The 17,596-nt window shown below is 44.7% G+C and overlaps 2 protein-coding genes across 2 annotated transcripts; one reads left to right on the plus strand and one right to left on the minus strand.

Annotated features, from left to right (window-relative positions):
• Nucleotides 1-249: 249 nt before the first annotated feature.
• Nucleotides 250-1,070, minus strand: SF3B5 (splicing factor 3b subunit 5). The gene has a single exon (XM_005280408.5). The coding sequence runs from the start codon at nt 1,068-1,070 to the stop codon at nt 810-812; it is 261 nt and encodes an 86-aa protein (XP_005280465.1). The 3' UTR covers nt 250-809.
• Nucleotides 1,071-1,210: 140 nt separating this feature from the next.
• Nucleotides 1,211-10,190, plus strand: LOC135982376 (uncharacterized). The gene is made up of 2 exons (XM_065588774.1): nt 1,211-1,350; nt 2,941-10,190. The coding sequence occupies exon 2, from the start codon at nt 7,686-7,688 to the stop codon at nt 8,589-8,591; it is 906 nt and encodes a 301-aa protein (XP_065444846.1). The 5' UTR covers nt 1,211-1,350; nt 2,941-7,685; the 3' UTR covers nt 8,592-10,190.
• Nucleotides 10,191-17,596: the final 7,406 nt, after the last annotated feature.

Genomic DNA, 17,596 nt, shown 5'->3' on the forward strand with positions numbered 1-17,596 from the left:
TAATGCCTGCATCTGTAATTTTCACTCCATCCATCTGAAGAAGTGGGGTTTTTACCCACAAAAGCTTATGCCCAAATAAATCAGTTAATCTTTAAGGTGCTACATTACTCCTCATTGTTTTTGTGGATACAGACTAACACTACTACGCCTCTGATACTTGACACTATGCATCAGTTATATAGGTGACTGGTCCCCTGGTTTGCCTACTGAGCCATTAGTTACCCCAGGGGCAGATCACCAGGAGCAACATTTGAAAGCACTCAACGCATTTTTATTTCACATTTAAAAAACAACCAAAAACGTACAGCTAAACAAAGTGTGGTGTAGGGCTGTAAACAGCTGCCCCAGAGGAAAGGGCTAGCGCGCCAAGTCCCTCCAGTCCAGGCAAAGTCCACTCAGGAGCAGAGGGCCACACAGTGGCTGACCCCAAAGACACGTGCTTTCCTCGTAATTAGGCCCCATGTCGGGAAGCGGCGGCTCCAGGTTCCCCCGCCCGGGGACGGACACAGTCCCGGCTCCTTCCCGGGGCACGGCCGCTGCTGGAGGCGGGGCGGCGGATCAATGCATCTGCCAGGCTCGGTCGTGATGGGGGGGGGGGGGGGTAAACAGGGTCCAGCGCGGCCAGCCCAGGCTCCCACCCCCGGCGGCGGCGAGGCAGCTTCTTCTCGCTCCTCCCGAGAGCCGCTCCCGCCCCGAGTCCCATCCCGGCTTCGGTTCCCTGCGGGCCGGCGAGTTCTGAGGAAACCGGGCCGGGCCCAAAAGTTTGAAGGGGGTGAGATGTGCCCTGGCAGGCAGAGGGAGGGGCGGCGCTAGGACTCCTCGGGCTTGTCGGCGGGCGGCCCGCAGGGCTGCAGCATCTTCTCCATGAGGTTGAAGCGCACGCGCGCCTTGCTCTCGTTCTCGGCGATGGCGAAGTAGTTGAGCAGGTCGAAGTGGCCCATGTAGGAGCAGTACGAGTCGCGGTGCTGGTTCACCAGCCACTCCCACTTGGTGGTGTCCGCGTGGCCCGTGCCGATGTACTTGGACTGCAGGTGCTCCAGCTGGCTGTGGATGGTGTAACGATCCGTCATGGCGGCAGCAGCGCAAGACGCTCTCGACAGCACCGAGCCCCAGGCGCTTCCAGACTTCACTCGGCTCAGGCACAAAATGGCGAGCGGAAGTGACGTTTGGGAGGAAATGCGTAGATGTACCCCGCTCCCAGCCCTTCCTCCCCTCGAGCAATACTGCGTCGATGAGTCACCGGACCAGTTTTACCATCCGTCACAAACCCTCGCACTGTAAGGAGAAAAACGAAACTGTGGTTCGCGTCGCTCAGGGGTATGACGGGATCGCGCCCGGCTGGAGAACGAGGTAAATTCACCCGCCTCTGTACGGCGCATGCGCTGACTGCACTAGCACGGTCCCAATTGCATGCTGGGAGCTGTAGTTCCGGGGAGGGGGTTGGCTCCGTTGCCGGGCGCTAGCTGTGTTTTACCAACGGCCACTGGGCGTGACGCGCGCTACCCTCCCCGACCCCCCGCTCCGTGGTCTCGGGGAGCCTCGTGCAGCGCCCGCTGGCGCCGGGGTCTGAGCCCAGCTCGGGCACGTCGTGGCGGGGCGGTGTGAGTGGGGCGGGCCGTCAGACGGGCACGGGGAGAGTGGAGCGCTGCCCGCCCGCCCTGGGTGCCACAGAAACGCCCAGCCTAGGACCGGCTACCCTGGCCCCTCACTTGGTTCCTGGGCAGCCCCGAGGCTGGGGCGTGTCAGTAACGGGTTTAACTGTTCGGGCCAGCGCCCGTTGGCCGGCCAAACGGGTTCCCCGCAGCCAAGTGCGAACAGCGCTTCAGCGCAGCGGGGCGCCGGGCAGAGCGCCAGCAGCCCCCGTGCAAAAGTCCCGCCCTGAGCCCCAGCCTCAGCCTTCGCTGCTTGTCTGAGCCCTGCGGCCCGACCGCGGAGAGCTCAGCGGGCTCCCTGCAGCGGGAGTGGCGCTGCTGGCAGAGACAGACCTAGTCCTAGTGACAGAGTTGAACATGTGGTTGTTTTCCGGATTGCTTTTGGAGTGCATCGATCTGCTGCTGTGCACGTGTCTGTCGTTTTACTCACGTCTTGGGCAGGGCTGGCTCCAGGTCCAGCTATTCGGCGGATGGTCCCTCACTCCCGGTGGGAGCGAAGGACCTTCCGCCGAATTCCCGCCGCAGGTCACGATCGCGGCTTTTTTTTTTTTTTTTTTTTTTTAGCTGCTTGGGGCGCCCAAAACCCTGGAGCCGGCCCTGGTCTTGGGGTTACTAGCACAGAATGGCGTCGTGCCTCTGAACAGAGGAAATGGTTAGAAAACAGAACACTTTAGAAAAGAGGTTTTACTTCCCTCCCAGCTGCACCACAGCCTGGCTATTTTCGGTACAGTTCTGGCTCTCCAATGTGAGACTTCCTGGGGTGCTTATTTATAGAGCAGGAATGAGATTCTGCATAGCTAAAAGAACAGGAGTACTTGTGGCACCTTAGAGACTAACAAATTTATTAGAGCATAAGCTTTCGTGGGCTACAGCCCACTTCTTTGGATGCATAGCCCACGAAAGCTTATGCTCTAATAAATTTGTTAGTCTCTAAGGTGCCACAAGTACTCCTGTTCTTTTTGCGGATACAGACTAACACGGCTGCTACTCTGAAACCTGCTTAGCTAAAGATAACCTCAGGAGCTGGAATAGGCTGTGCTCTATAGCGCTAGCTTTAAGGTAGTGTGGGAGCAAAACCACACTCATTACACAACTATGTTTAAATAGTTTGCCTGATAAAAGTAGACAGGTGGGTTTTTTGTTTGTTTGTTGGGGGAGGGGAGGACCCATGGTTGTGAAATTCCCCAGATATTCTCTAGCCTGGTTTTATAAAATGGTGCTTATCTGGTTCTCAGATAGGTGAGTTATGTAATAACTGCATTATCAAATCCACATCTTCACTTCACAGAACTACTTGATGCTTGAGCTTATACCCAGGGAGATCAAGGAGAGCTTTGTTATTGACTTGAAAGAGAATTGATGTGGTTTGGATATATGAGATCCTGAATTACTGACATTAATCTTCAGCATATATTTCATAATAATAATGTATTAAAGGTATTGACCTATACTTGTAACTGTCAGTTGGCTCACTATTAGAATTTTCAATTAAAGTAATTAAAGCTTCAGTAAATGATTTTATACAATATTTATTATGAATATTGAATAATTAAGGGACTACAGTTTCTCCATACTTGGATTCTCTGAAGTAACTAGTGTTTTTACTTGCAAAAATATGTTGATGTAAACAATAAAAACACCTGGAAATTGTTTTATTTGCTGAAATTCATAAAGAGTAAAAATTGTATCATTCAAAGTTGTTAGGAGATGCAGTAACCAGAAGAAATCTACACTTGCAGTGACTCTAACTGGCCATTGGATGTCAGAGTTGTCCTGTACTTGAATACAATAATAGTCTGGCTATGTAGACTCTCTCCTCAGGCCGTACGCTACCAGCACTCCCAGCTATCTTCGAGACACCACTGACTTCCTGAGGAAATTACAGTCCATTGGTGGTCTTCCAGAAAATACAATCCTAGCCACTATGGATGTAGAAGCCCTCTACACCAACATTCCACACAAAGATGTAATACAATCCGTCAAGAACAGTATCCCCGATAATGTCACGGCATACCTGGTGACTGAACTTTATGACTTTGTCCTCACCCACAACTATTTCAGGTTCGGAAACAATGTATACCTTCAAGTCAGCGGCACTGCTATGGGTACCCACATAGCCCCACAGTATGCCAACATTTTTATGGCTGACTTAGAACAACGCTTCCTCAGCTCTCGTCCCCTAATGCCCCTACTCTACTTGCTGATGACATCTTCATCATCTGGATCCATGGGAAAGAGGTCCTTGAGGAATTCCACCAGGATTTCAACAATTTCCACCCCACCATCAACTTCAGCCTGGACCAGTCCACACAAGAGATCCACTTCATGGACACTACAGTGCAAATAAGCGATGGTCACATAACCACCCTATACCGGAAACCTACTGTTGGTGTCACTAGGCATCACCCTAGGTAACTCGGGGGGTTGGAAGACCTGAGAGTCGATGAAGCTTCCCCGCTCTAGGCCAAAGTGAATCAAAGCCCCTGCATGTTAAACTTTACTAACCTCACAGGCCAGCAGCTGGGAAGCAGTAGTGATAAGGGAAACCTACATGCTTCTAGCTAAAGGACAAGATTACTTGCAGAAAGAAACAGTGAGAACAAGCTGCATGGCCAAGGTCATGTAATGTAGCCAGAGGGAGAAAGGGGAAGAGGTGGGAATGGAGGAGGGGGGGTGAGAAAGGGCGGGGGAAGAAGGGAAAGGCTTGCTGCAAACTGTATAAAAAGACAAAGGCCGCTTATGTTGGTGTGCTTGATTTGAGACGTGCCTGTCTCCTTGCACCACTTTGAGATCTCAAATAAACTTTGATTGCTCCACCCTGGTGTGTTCATTGGCGCAAAGCACACCGGGCAACGAACCCCACTGTTGCTGTCCTCGGGCACTCTGTGCCGGCAACACTACTGACCGCTATACTTACCTACATGCCTCCAGCTTTCATCCAGACCACATCCCACGATCCATTGTCTACAACCAAGCTCTAAGATACAACCGCATTTGCTCTAATCCCTCAGACAGAGACAAACACCTACAGGACTCTCTCAAGCGTTCTTAAAACTACAATACTCACCTGCTGAAGTGAAGAAACAGATTGACAGAGCCAGAAGGGTACCCAGAAGTCACCTACTACAGGACAGGCCCAACAAAGAAAGTAACAACGCCACTAGCCATCACCTTCAGCCCCCAACTAAAACCTCTCCGGCGCATCATCAAAGATTTACAACCTATCCTGAAGGACGATCCCTCACTCTCACAGACCTTGGGAGACAGGCCAGTCCTTGCTTACAGACAGCCCCTCAACCTGAAACAAATACTCACCAGCAACTATGCACCACACAGCAAAAACACTAACCCAGGAAACTATCCCTGCAATAAATCCCATTGCTAACTCTGTCCACATATCTATTCAAGGGACACCATCATAGGAGCTAACCACATCAGCCAGACCATCAGGGGCTTGCTCACCTGCACAATCTACCATTGTGATTTATGCCATCATGTGCCAGCAATGTCCCTCTGCCATGTACGTTGGCCAACCCGGATAGTCTCTACGCAAAAGAATAAATGGACACAAATCAGACATCAAGAATTATAACATTCAAAAACCAGTCGGAGAACACTTCAACCTCCTTGGACACTCAATAACAGACTTAACAGTGGCAATTCTTCAACAAAAAAACTTCAAAAACAGACTCCAACGAGAAACTGCAGAAGTGGAATTAATTTGTAAACTGGACACTATCAAATTAGACCTGAATAAAGACTGGGGGTGGATGGATCACTACAAAAACTAAAAACTAATTTCCCCATGCTTATTTCCTCCTATTGTTACTCACACCTTCTTGTCAACTGTTTGAAATGGGCCACCCTGATTACCACCACAAAAGTGATTTCTCCTCCTCTTGATAATTGCCCACTTCCACTTTAATTGAATTGTCTCGTTAGAGCTGACCCCCCCACACTTGGTAAGGCAACTCCCATCTTTTCATGTACTGTGTATATATATCTGCCTACTGTATTTTCCACTCCATGCATCTGACGAAGTGGGTTTTAGCCCATGAAAGCTTATGCCCAAATAAATTTGTTAGTCTCTAAGGTGCCACAAGTACTCCTCGTTGTTTTTGATAATAATCAGTATGAGTGGTTGCTGCTGCAAAAGTCAGTGGGCCTGTTCTCATGTGAGACAGCTAGGTCAATGGAGAAAGACAGACACTGTGATTTTCTACCTCAGGGTTTACCTGAGCTTTTAAGCCTCCCATTGGTCCCGCATGTAACAGGAGAGTCCACACATGCTATGTTTGACCATACAATTCAAACATAGGGACAAATCAACCCAGAAAGAAGGGCATTGTTATGTGAGTATTGTTATATTTGTCATTCACCTGGAAACATTACAAAATGCACTTTGCTAATTTTCTGACACTTATTAGAAATCACAGCATCCCTCACTATTTTGGTTTGTTCTGCTGATACAGTATCACAGAGATCTCCCTGATAATTAATAAATTGCTTGAGATTTCTCCAGAGACCAGCCTGAAAAGAATGGAAATATGTAAGAATAATGTGGGGCTAGGGTAGAAAAGAATTCTCATTCCTGGATGGAAAATACATTGCATGGGAAAAGATGATGCATTTTCCTGATAAGCTGGCCTCTCTGGCTCCTGACTAACAGGATTCTTGGACAATTACTTGCACAGATCCTATCACCTCTGTCATGCTAGGCTAATAAAACCTCTCTCTTGTTAATTCTGTGGTCTTTTTTTCCCTGAGATGTTCCATGGTGTCATATACGTTGTACATACCTTTTTATATGCACATAATTGGCCAAGTACTGTGATGACTTACAACTCATGTAACTGCAGAATGTGCATAAATTGGGCCAGTGAGTATCAGCTGGAAGATCTCTTTTCTTTGCTGAACAATCCTGTGTAAAGCTCTTTCCACAAACTAGACCTCTTCTTCCCTCTCTCCCCATTTCTCATCCTTGGTATCCAAATCTTGATTCCTTTCCAATAAGTGAATTGCTCATGATATATCTTAGCATAAAAACAAGGAAGCCATGGTAAAAAACTGTTACATTATTTCCTAGAAATTTTGCTTTATTTAATGTTTTGAATCTGTGATTTAATGGTGTGTTTAAAAAAAAAAACCCTCTTCATAGAACAGGATTGTGCCAATGGATCCTAGCCAAAGCTGTACATACAGTAGTAAGAAAATGATTAAAAATGAGTGATAAAAGCAATAAAATACCATGTCCTACCACTTCCAGGTATATGCTTCGAGTATGTGTCGCTTTTTAAATCAACCTGCAACTAAAATGTTTTTTGCTTTGTCTAAATCTAGCATCCACTCCCAAAATATTACATTGGCCTGAGGCCCAGGGCAAGCACTATCCAGAACTGGGCCAGTGACATGTTTAAGATTTGATATTTAGCAATGCATCCCAACTAGCGACAGAAGCTTTGTACAGTGGAATGGAGAGATTCCCAGTTTATAACCCTGGAAGGGCCTGAAATATTAGATTTAAAAATTACACTGCTCTACAGCCAAAATGCTTCTGAAATAAATGTAGTCAAATTTTACTAATTCTGGGTCACTGAGAACGAAAATGATGCTTAAAATTGTTGATTGGCTCTAGTTTTCAAGATATGCTATTGGGTCAGTATATACGACCCTTGACTTGGGAATGGCGAGGATAAGTGAGTTATAAAGGGAAGGGATCTCAATTTAAACCAGAAATGACTAAAATACATCTTGGACTGGCTCTATGAATAAATCTATGACTGGGTTTGGACAGTACTTGCTTTTTAGGCAAAACAATGAATGATGCAATCTGATGCTGGTATGACTATGATATGAATTGCATCATGTTATTCCTAGAAGTCATGGATGATGCAATCATAACGAAGCTTACATCACTCTGCTGAACAAATTGCCCTATATCAGCTGTAGAAATCATACTGTGTCGTGCTCTTTTATTTGTCAGTGTTTGATTTTGCAAAGGGACACATTTCTGTTTAGCCAAAGTGAGCAGAGATGCCTCATACTTGTGTGAACAGTGCAGATAACTTCTGCTATGTTTGTGGTGAAGTGACTTTTGCATCACAAAAGCGCAGTATAACCACTATGGTTAAGAAAGCCTATCACCTTTATTTTGGCTGCAAAATTGGAGATCAGGACAAGAGGTGGGCCCCACACATATGCTGCAACACTTGTGCAACAAATCTTCGCCAGTGGTTGAACAGAAAAAGGAAATCTATGCCTTTTGCAGTGCCAATGATTTGGAGAGAGCCAACAGATCATACCAGCAATTGTTACTTCTGCATGGTGCCTCCAGTTGGGAAAGGTGTGTCAAAGAAGAAAAAGTGGACTGTGCATTATCCAAACATTCCATCAGCTATACGCCCAGTACCCCACGGAGAAGGACTGCCAGTTCCTGATGCACCAGAATCATTCTCACTTGAGTCAGACGAGGAAGAGGATGAAACTTCTGGTCCTGAACCATCAATGTCACAGGACCCACATTTTCTCCCATTCTCCTCCTCTGATCCACACCTCATAACACAAGGTGAACTGAATGACCTTGTCAGGGATTTGGAACTACCCAAGAGTAAGGCAGAGCTGTTGGGCTCCAGACTACAGCAGTGGAATCTCCTGGCAGGTGATGTTAGGATTTCCATGTTCCGTGACTGTCAAAAGGATCTTGTCCCATTCTTCTTCCTGGAAGGTGATCTTGTAGCCTGCAACAACATCGATGGTGTGATGGCAGCCCTCAACATCGTTCACGATCCAGATGAGTGGAGACTGTTCATGGATTCATCGAAGACGAGTCTTAAAGCTGTTTTACTGCATAATGGCAATGTTTTGCCATCAATTCCAGTTGGTCATGCAGTCCATATGAAGGAAACCTATGACAACATGAAACAACTTTTGAGGTCATAAACTATGACCAACATCATTGGCAGCTTTGTGGCCATTTGAAGGTTGCTGCTCCCTTGCTTGGTCTGCAGACTGGATACACAAAGTACTGCTGTTTTCTCTGCAAATGGGATAGTCGTGCAAGAGATTCCCACTACATCAAGAAAGATTGGCCATTCCGACAGTCATTGGAGCCTGGGAGGAAAAGTGTTCAGCATCTTGTTGAATCAAGGAAGATTTTGTTACTACCCTTACACATCAAGTTGGCTCTGATGAAGAACTTTGTCAAGGCCATTGACAAAACACAAGCAGCTTTCAAGTACCTCCATGGAAAATTTCCAAGGTTAAGTGAAGCTAAGAAAAAGGAAGGTGTCTTTGTTGGTCCTCAGATTCATGAACTTCTTCGAGATGATGCATTTGACCATGCACTGCGTGGCAAGGAAAAGACGGTATGGAAAGCCTTCCAGTTAGTGGCAATAAATTTTCTCGGAAACAACAAGGCAGACAACTACAGGTTGTTGGTGAAAAACCTCCTCAAGGCATACAAAAGCCTTGGTTGCAACAGGTCACTAAAGATACATTTTTTGCACTCTCATCTAGATTTTTTTCCACCGAACTGCGGAGCAGTGAGCGACGAGCACGGCGAGCGATTTCACCAGGACATTGCAACAATGGAGAAATGCTATCAGGGCAAATGGAGCCCATCAATGCTTGCAGACTATTGCTGGACAGTGACAAGAGATGCTCCATTTAATGAATACAAGAGACAAGCCAAGAAGCGCCGAGTAGACACTAAAGAGGGCTAAACTATGTACATAAGTTTTTTGCCTTTTGTTTCATAATAAATTTTATTTATATAACCCTTTTGCTGATTTTTAAAGTGTTACATAAACAGGACAGGGGAAATATCATCATGTAAAGCAACCATAAACACATGAAATGACCTAGGTTTACAATTTATGATTAAAACTCTACTATCTACACAATATACATAGACATAAAATGTAAACTTAAATATCTTAGAAACAGTAGCCAATCAGTTATTTTAATTGTCATATTTGAATTCAGCACATCAAAATACATAATAAATAGCACATTTTATCTCTGAAGAGACGACTTCTCAAAAATTGTAGACCAGTGTTATTTACAGACACCACTTAAGTGTTTACTTCCAATTAATGGAGTAATAAAAGTCAAAATAAAAATGCTGTAAGTACAGTAGGATTTCATACAGTGGCTAGCACTAGCAACCCTGATGCGGATGAAGGCCTCTGGGCATTACCATAATATAATTACTAAATAATCATCTTAATGGCTGTCACTGTTTAAAAAGATTAACTTAAGATTGTTAAGCAGATCCATGTGAAAAGAGCTGGGGATCTCAGCCCAGGTCTTAAGGTACAAGTATCTACATGCCAAAACTGGCATCCTTGTTGGCAATGTCATTAGAGAAGCCAAGAATCAGTTGAGGATGAATACTAACCCCCAACACTTCGAGGTGGTCAGTGCAGGTTAGGGTAGAGAAAAATGGTTGGGGCACGAGGGGAGGAGGCTGATAGGAAAGGAGGAAGTAATGGTGAATTGACAATTTAAATTTTTAAAAGGTCAGCCAGAACCGGATGAACATACATTAACAGAGCAAGTCTGAGCGGACTGGGTCAATCAGCACTTTCAAACTGACCCCTTATATGCCTCTGGACTCACTGGGCTGGATGAAGCAGCACTTTCAAGCTGCTCCCCCTTATATGCCCTTGGGCTCCATGGACTGGGTCAAGTAGCACTTTTAAGCTGTCACCCTTATATGTCCCAGATTCAGCACGGCCCTATCCCCATTCGCACATCACAATTGTACTGGCAGTAACCTACTTGATCAAACCCCACAGTATTTTGAGCGCTGCAGGGATCTTTAGCTTAGGTAAAAGAAGCGTTGCTATAGAGTGAATGGGGGAAGCTAAAAACACAAAAGAGTAAAGTTCAGCAAGAGAGAGAGAGAGAAGCAACCAGCTTAACCATACAAGTTATTTATTGAATAATAGTGATAACTACACAAGGAGGGCCTAAACCAACATAACATACATTATTAAAGGTTAATTCCTAAGGTAGAAAGGAAAACAGAGAGAGAAAGAAGGGGATCTACCCACTCCATGAGGCTTGAACTGGTCGGGGTTCCCAGGTGATAGTGGTAGCTCAGAGCCCCCAGCATGATCAGTCAGGAGAAGACGGAGTCCCAGTGGAACTGATGCATAGTTTGGAGCTAAGCATCAGAACATTGACTGGAGGGTGATTAGGGATTTTTGTAGAGAAAATACAATGGCTCATGGGACAACATTAGATTTGTTTATGGGTAAACTGATGACGCAAGGGTTGTCTTTAGGCTGGACAATAAGAGCTGATCACTCTTGGCTATGGGTGGTGTTTTCTTCCAGAGAGCTCACAATGCAACTAAGCTGCTTCAGTATTTTGGATATCAGTCAAGCATTCATTACTAGAATTGGTCTGATAACTGTTGAGCTGGGTGTGGGCAAGCATAGGTTCATTAACATCTGGAGCAGAGATTCCCATGATGCAGTGCTTCCCTGCTTTTTCTGGTCCCAGAGTTCAGTGCGGTTCTCTGTTCTTCATTCTGTATGCAAATTGAGATGTCTCCCTGTCCCATCTTTCATGCAGATGAGGCTAGGGGAGTTGTCTCTGTTCTTCATTCTGTATGCTAATGGAGATATCTTAATCTTGTCACCCATGTCAGGAGGGGTCTAGGTGTGTCTCCCATCCACCCTTCATTGCTCTCTGCAAGTCTTTTCTCTGATGGGTTTTGTTTTAAGCAGAGGCTGGGGGGGGGGGGGGGATCTTTCATGAGTCAGACAGGCTGGATACTGCACCCTGGTTCCCCAAGAGCTGCCTGGTATCAGATGGACTTGGAACTTAACCTGCAGGCTGCCTTCCACAGGTCCCTACACCAATGCTGAGCCCCATTGATTTCACTACGGCTCTGCATAGACAGAAGGATCCACTCAGGTGGAGCAATTTACAAAACAGAGGCTAAAGGTTATCTGCAATGACCTGGGTAATGCAGTCATAGTTTCACAAAATGTGACTAATACAGTTAGTAATACACTCTCATACTGATGACACCTTTATTCCAGTTCCCAGCATTATGTAATACATATGTAATGGATTACGTAGTAATAATAAATAAATACCCTAAATCAATATTTAACACTAGGTTAGTTTAGTTTAATTTAGAAAGTGATTGATAATCTATTCCATAGCATTCAGGAGCATTTAAAGGAAGTTTCACACTAGAGTTTCACTAGCACAGCATCTATGGACAAAAGCTTGAAATAGAGCAATTTAAGAAATGTGAGCCAAACAGAGAGAGCATCTGTTTAAAGAACACATCAAATTTCTCAGAAAGAAATAACTATCACTTGATAGTTGGAGAGGAGTTCTGTATTCCTTTATTTTGAAAATAAAAGCCTCTCTAAACAAATGTGCTGAGTTTCTGCTAAAGCTAAAAATAGAGCAGTCAGTCTGTCAGGTGAATTTAAACTGCTTATAATTACTGAAGGATAATTTTTAAAAATTCACAAATTGTAAATAAAATGGATCTTAAAATCAAGAACCAGTAATCAGCAGTTATGTAGGCAGCTGTACTCTAATTTCTCCTTTCCTTCATCTGTCTCACCTTTCTTATGGGACCTTTTTATGTCATTAATCCCAGGTAAAGTATCACAGCTAATACAGAGCTGAGGGATACAACAGTCTGCCCTGAATAAGTGAGCTTATATGGTAGCATAAACACATTTAAATCACCCGTAACAGAAAACCCCAATTTAACTTTTTATGGTCAGCCTAAGATAGAAGGAGCCGATCAGAACAATGACCAATATTCTGTATCTACTACAATGTTTTGGTGCAATAGGGCAAGTTAGGACAGAGAAGAAGACAACTCTCATTCGCTCTTCTTTAAGTCTGACCCTTAAAAACTGCTTAATACAGCAGTCTTCATGTTCATGTTTTTTAAAGATGTATTAATTTTTTAAAAGAAACTATTTTAAAATTGCTCTCCACAAAGAAGCCTATCTACTTAAAAAACAGTAATATTTATCATTTCAATTGGATACTAGAACAGTGGTGTCGTCATCCTTATCTTGACAGAACTCTAACGTTTCTATTCCGCACAAGTCTAAAACTCATCTGTAAAAACACTGAGTCAATAGATAAGACATTTGAGAAAGTACAAAAAATACTTTCAGTAGAAGTGGGAAGATGTTGATATCTCTGAATCGCTAACATGACAGACCAAAATGGTTCATTTGATGCTGTTGTAAATGCATTGCACTAATTTATTTTATGGAGTTTTGATCTGAGGATTACTGACATGACAGACAATAATGGATACACAGAAATCATTGTGGTTGATCATGGCAATAGATATTTAGAAAAGTTTAACCTCAGGATAAGTTGAACAATACAATAGAACTGGTTCATCTTTGTGTTACTGGGTTCTGGGGTATCAGTAACAGAAGAGTCGGACTGTCTGTACTGGGCTATCTTGATTATCACTTAGAGTTTTTTTTCTCTTACTTAATTGGCCTCTCAGAGTTGGTAAGACAACTCCCGCCTGTTCATGCTCTCTGTATGTGTGTATATATATCTCCTCAATATATGTTCCACTCTATATGCATCCGTAGAAGTGGGCTGTAGCCCACGAAAGCTTATGCTCTAATAAATTTTAGTCTCTAAGGTGCCACAAGTACTCCTGTTCTAATAACAGAAGAGACTGTTAACCAAACCAGTGCTTTTCAACCTTCTCAGGTTGGCAACCTTTTATTCAAAAGCAAAAATTTTCATTACCCCCTTACATTTTTAGCTTACTTTTATAGTAAATGTATCAATGATAACAATGATAAGCCTGTATAAGTTAATACTCATGCGCACACACACACAAACTACATTAAAAGAATATTTTTAAGGTTGCAAAGTCAAGCACTCAAAAGTTAGGATATGCCAAATTAAAGTGGAACCTTAGTTTGGCCTCCCCTTTGCTTTATGTATCAGGCAGATTCCTTATCCATGCCACGTGGGCCCCACCAGGCGACATTTGAGACCACAGGAAAGACAGTCTTCTTGCTGTCCGTTGAAGTGCCTGAACCCAGACCTGGCGCAGCCAGTATCAGCCCAGAGCTGCAATTGCTGGGAAAATCCTGCTCAGTCCCAGGCTGGATTGGGCAAACAGAATCTTCAGAGATTGTAGCTACTGAAATCTCTGAAGTCTGTACTGAGCATGTGCAATCTGCAATTTTTGAAAAGGCTTTTAAATTGGCCAAGTTTGGGTAAATTATAATAGGGGACAGCACAAGTCACCTGCCTGCCAAATTTCACATCACTGCTCCAAACCTGGGGGCTCCAGAGCTGTTCAAAGAAAAGGTCACCAGATTTTTTTTTTTTAACATTAGTAAAGCAAAGTATTTTTTCCTAATCTCATTCTTGGAAATGGCTATACTGTTTTGGCTGAAACTTCAGCCTGAGGAAGACACCAGCATAGAAAATTTCCTCCCAAATGTTTAAACTATGGCAAAGTTATAAGCAATTGAAAACAGGATTTTATAATGTGAAGTGTCAGGTAACCTTAATAATACCCAGTGCTAGCAGCCCTGCCTATAGTTTTTGTGTGTGCTTCGAGAGCTTGTCAGAGAATACTTGACTTTAAAGGGTAAGGGCGGGCAGGGAGTGGGGTAGTGAGAATTTCTATGCTTTAGATCAGCAGTTCTCAAACTGTGGGTCGGGGCTCTATTTTAATGGGGTCACCAGGACTGGAGTTAGACTTCCCAGGGTCTGGGGCTGAAGCCTGCTAGGGTGACCAGATGTCCCGATTTTATAGGGACAATCCCGATTTTGGGGTCTTTTTCTTATATAGGATCCTATTACCCCCCACCTCCTGTCCCGATTTTTCACACTTGCTGTCTGGTCACCTTAGACCCCACTGCCTGGGGCTGAAGCCCGAGTCCAAAGGCTTCAACCCTGGGTGGCAGGGCTCAGGTTACAGGCCCTCCCGTCTGGGACTGAAGGCCTCGGGCTTTGCACTCCTTCTCCCCCGGCCCCTGCCCCCGCCTTGGGCGGCAGGGCTTGGGCGGGCTCAGGCTTCAATTCTCCCCTCCTGGGATCCTGTAGTAGTTTTTATTGTCAGAAGGGGGTCGTGGTGCAGTAGTGTTTGAGAACCCCTGCTTTAGATTGTAATCATAATTTCAGTTCTGCAAGGGGTCATCATGACCTGTTGGTTGAGAAACACTGCACTAGACTATATGGTATAGACTACTGTATACAGTATTTGCCAACCCCAAACATTCATCAGTCAAATCCTAACAATCGTAAATTGGGTTAAAAATAATGAGGTTTTTAAAAATTGCGATTCTTTTTGTCTTCTGTATTTTGAGCCATTAGATTTCACTGAATCACATTTGTTTTTTTCATGAGGGCTAGAAACTTTCATTTTTGGAAAAAATGAAAGCTGAGCTTCTCATTTATTCAGATGACTCCAGGAGCTCAAGCTTTAAGAAAAACACCAATTATTGTGAGTGTTGGCAACACTGTCATAAGACCTATATGCAGACTGCCTTCTATAGTGCGCATACACTACCAGTAAGGCAGTCAAAAAAATTCATGTGAAAAATAGTTTCCTTGCATATTCATGTACAGCAGCTGCTTCATCCACCTTGCTATTTAAGCCATTTTATGGCTTGGGAAAAGCCCAGAGGTGAAAGAAAGCCGGTCCGGTCCGGTACGGCGTACCAGCAAGAGCCAGTATGCTGTGCTGGACCGGACCGGCTTCCATGGCGGTGATTTAAAGGGCCCGGGGCTCCTGCCGCTGCACGGAGCCCCAGGGCCTTTAAATCCCCGACGGAGCTCCGGCAGCCAGGCTCAGGCGGGGATTTAAAGGGCCCAGAGCTCCGGCTGCTGTGGGGAGCCCTGGGCCCTTTAAATCCCCGCCAGAGCTCCGGCAGCTGGGTTTGGGCAGTGATTTAAAGGGCCCGGAGCTCCGCGGCGGCTGGAGCCCCAGGCGCTTTAATTCGCCCTGGGGCTCCCAGCGGCCTCTGCAGCTAGTAGCGCCGGCATGATTTAAAGGCCCTGGGGCTCCCAGCCACAGCTGGAGCCCCAGGGCCTTTAAATCTTGAAAGGCCCCGCCTCTTCCAGTTGAGGCCACGCCCCCACTCAGGACTCCGGCGTACCGGTAAGTCCTTTAAGTTACTTTCACTCCTGGAAAAGCCCCTACAGAACTGATTCATGGTGATTGTAAACTATCATTCTCCTTGTGTGCTCTTTCCTTTTTCACTAACTTTGTCTGTCTTATACATTTTGATTTCAATCTCTCAGGGACAAGGACTGGCTCTAATTCTGTTTTGTACGGAGCCTACCACAATGAGGCCCCTAGGCACTACTGCAATAAAAATAATAATGTGGATATTGGTAAAATTTACTTCTGTGCAGAGGGCCAGCACAGGCATCTGTCAACACTACCCAGATACCTTTAATTTTTTAATTAAATAGGAATGTATATTTTTGTAGATAGGGAGAAGGAAGGAATGGAAAATTATCACAAGCGTCTTTCTAGGGCGTTCTCCAGTTTTCTACTCTAGATTGGGCCTAAACATGTGGTCACTATTCACTAGGGGCTCGATATCGCAAGATGCTCAGCACATTGTAAAGAAGGTTGAAATGTTATTCCCCGATGTGCCAGAAGCAAAATCACTATTGCAAGAACAGAATGATAGCTATTCCAATTGACACTCACACATGGTATAACATTGACATTTGAATCCACGTGGCACACTAAAAGATGTGAAATTATTTCCTGCCTTTTGGGGGAAAAACACAAGGACAATTAAAGAACTTACTTTCAGGGTGATCTTTAGAGTCATATGCCACTCACTCTATATAAGAAAGGGACAAGTGCACATCAGGAGCAGTAGGAAATGGCTTTATAAAAGTATATTTAATCCATATATCACATACAGCACAAGCACTGATCAGTCCAATCAAATTCTGTTACAGTTCCTTTCTTTCCATACATAACAATTGCAACTATTTGGAAGGGTGAGGATGGCAGGGGGCAGGTGAAGAGCTTACCATTCTCTAAAAAGTATTTGTCCTGTCCTATGCTAGTTAACTACTCAGTTACATCAGCCACAGTTGTTTCCATCCCTTGGCTCTCTTGTACATGCATCACCGTTAAAAGTTCTTTCTGAATGACTCTTTACTGATTTCTGCGTCATAAACTTACTTACATAATTTAAAAGAAGAAAACAAGCTAGTCCAGTGACTCAGTTGGATATCACAGTCTTTCACACATGCACACACACCTGTCACCTGGAGTGGAGATCAGATTTAATTACAACATGAACCATTGCAGTGACACATCTACTTCAGATATGCTCTTCTGTCCAAATTTCTGCTAAACAAGACATGATTTATGGCTTTAGGTACACAGTATGATCATGCAGTCGGGAAAATAGGACTTGTGATACTGGATCAGACCCAATGTCCTTCTTGTCTGGTTTCCTGTCTCCAACAGTGACCAGCACCAGATGTTTCAGAGGAAGGTGCAAGAAACAACCCCATGTGCCCAGTGTCCCTAAACCTCCACCTGCTAGAAGTTGGGACTGGATGACAGGAATAGATCACTCGAAATTGCCCTGTCCTCTAGGCACCAGCGTGTGCTTGGGACGTCACTTTTAAAGAGGCGGCACTCCGCCCCCCCCCCCCCTTTTATTTTTTTGTTTGGGGCGGCAAAAAACCTGGAGCTGGCCCTGCTGTTCATTCCCTCTGAAGCACCTGGCATTGGCTACTGTTGCAGACGATACAGGGCTAGATGGACCATTGGTCTAACTTAGTATGGCCATTCTTATGTTCTAAGCCTTGCAATAGGCAGATGTGGGATAATCTGGTCCCCAAATCCATCAAATATAGATTGATTACTGGACTACCCTAAGCATTTGCTTTTTCAATAAAATACTGTTACATATTTTAGGAGT

This window comes from Chrysemys picta, chromosome 3 (assembly GCF_011386835.1).
Source record: "Chrysemys picta bellii isolate R12L10 chromosome 3, ASM1138683v2, whole genome shotgun sequence".
NCBI lineage: Eukaryota > Metazoa > Chordata > Testudines > Emydidae > Chrysemys > Chrysemys picta.

What these genes read in the sequence shown, in the direction of transcription:
- SF3B5 (XM_005280408.5), bottom strand. Translation starts at nt 1,070, where the DNA reads ATGACGGATCGTTACACCATCCACAGCCAGCTGGAGCACCTGCAGTCC.
- LOC135982376 (XM_065588774.1), top strand. Translation starts at nt 7,686, where the DNA reads ATGCCTCATACTTGTGTGAACAGTGCAGATAACTTCTGCTATGTTTGT.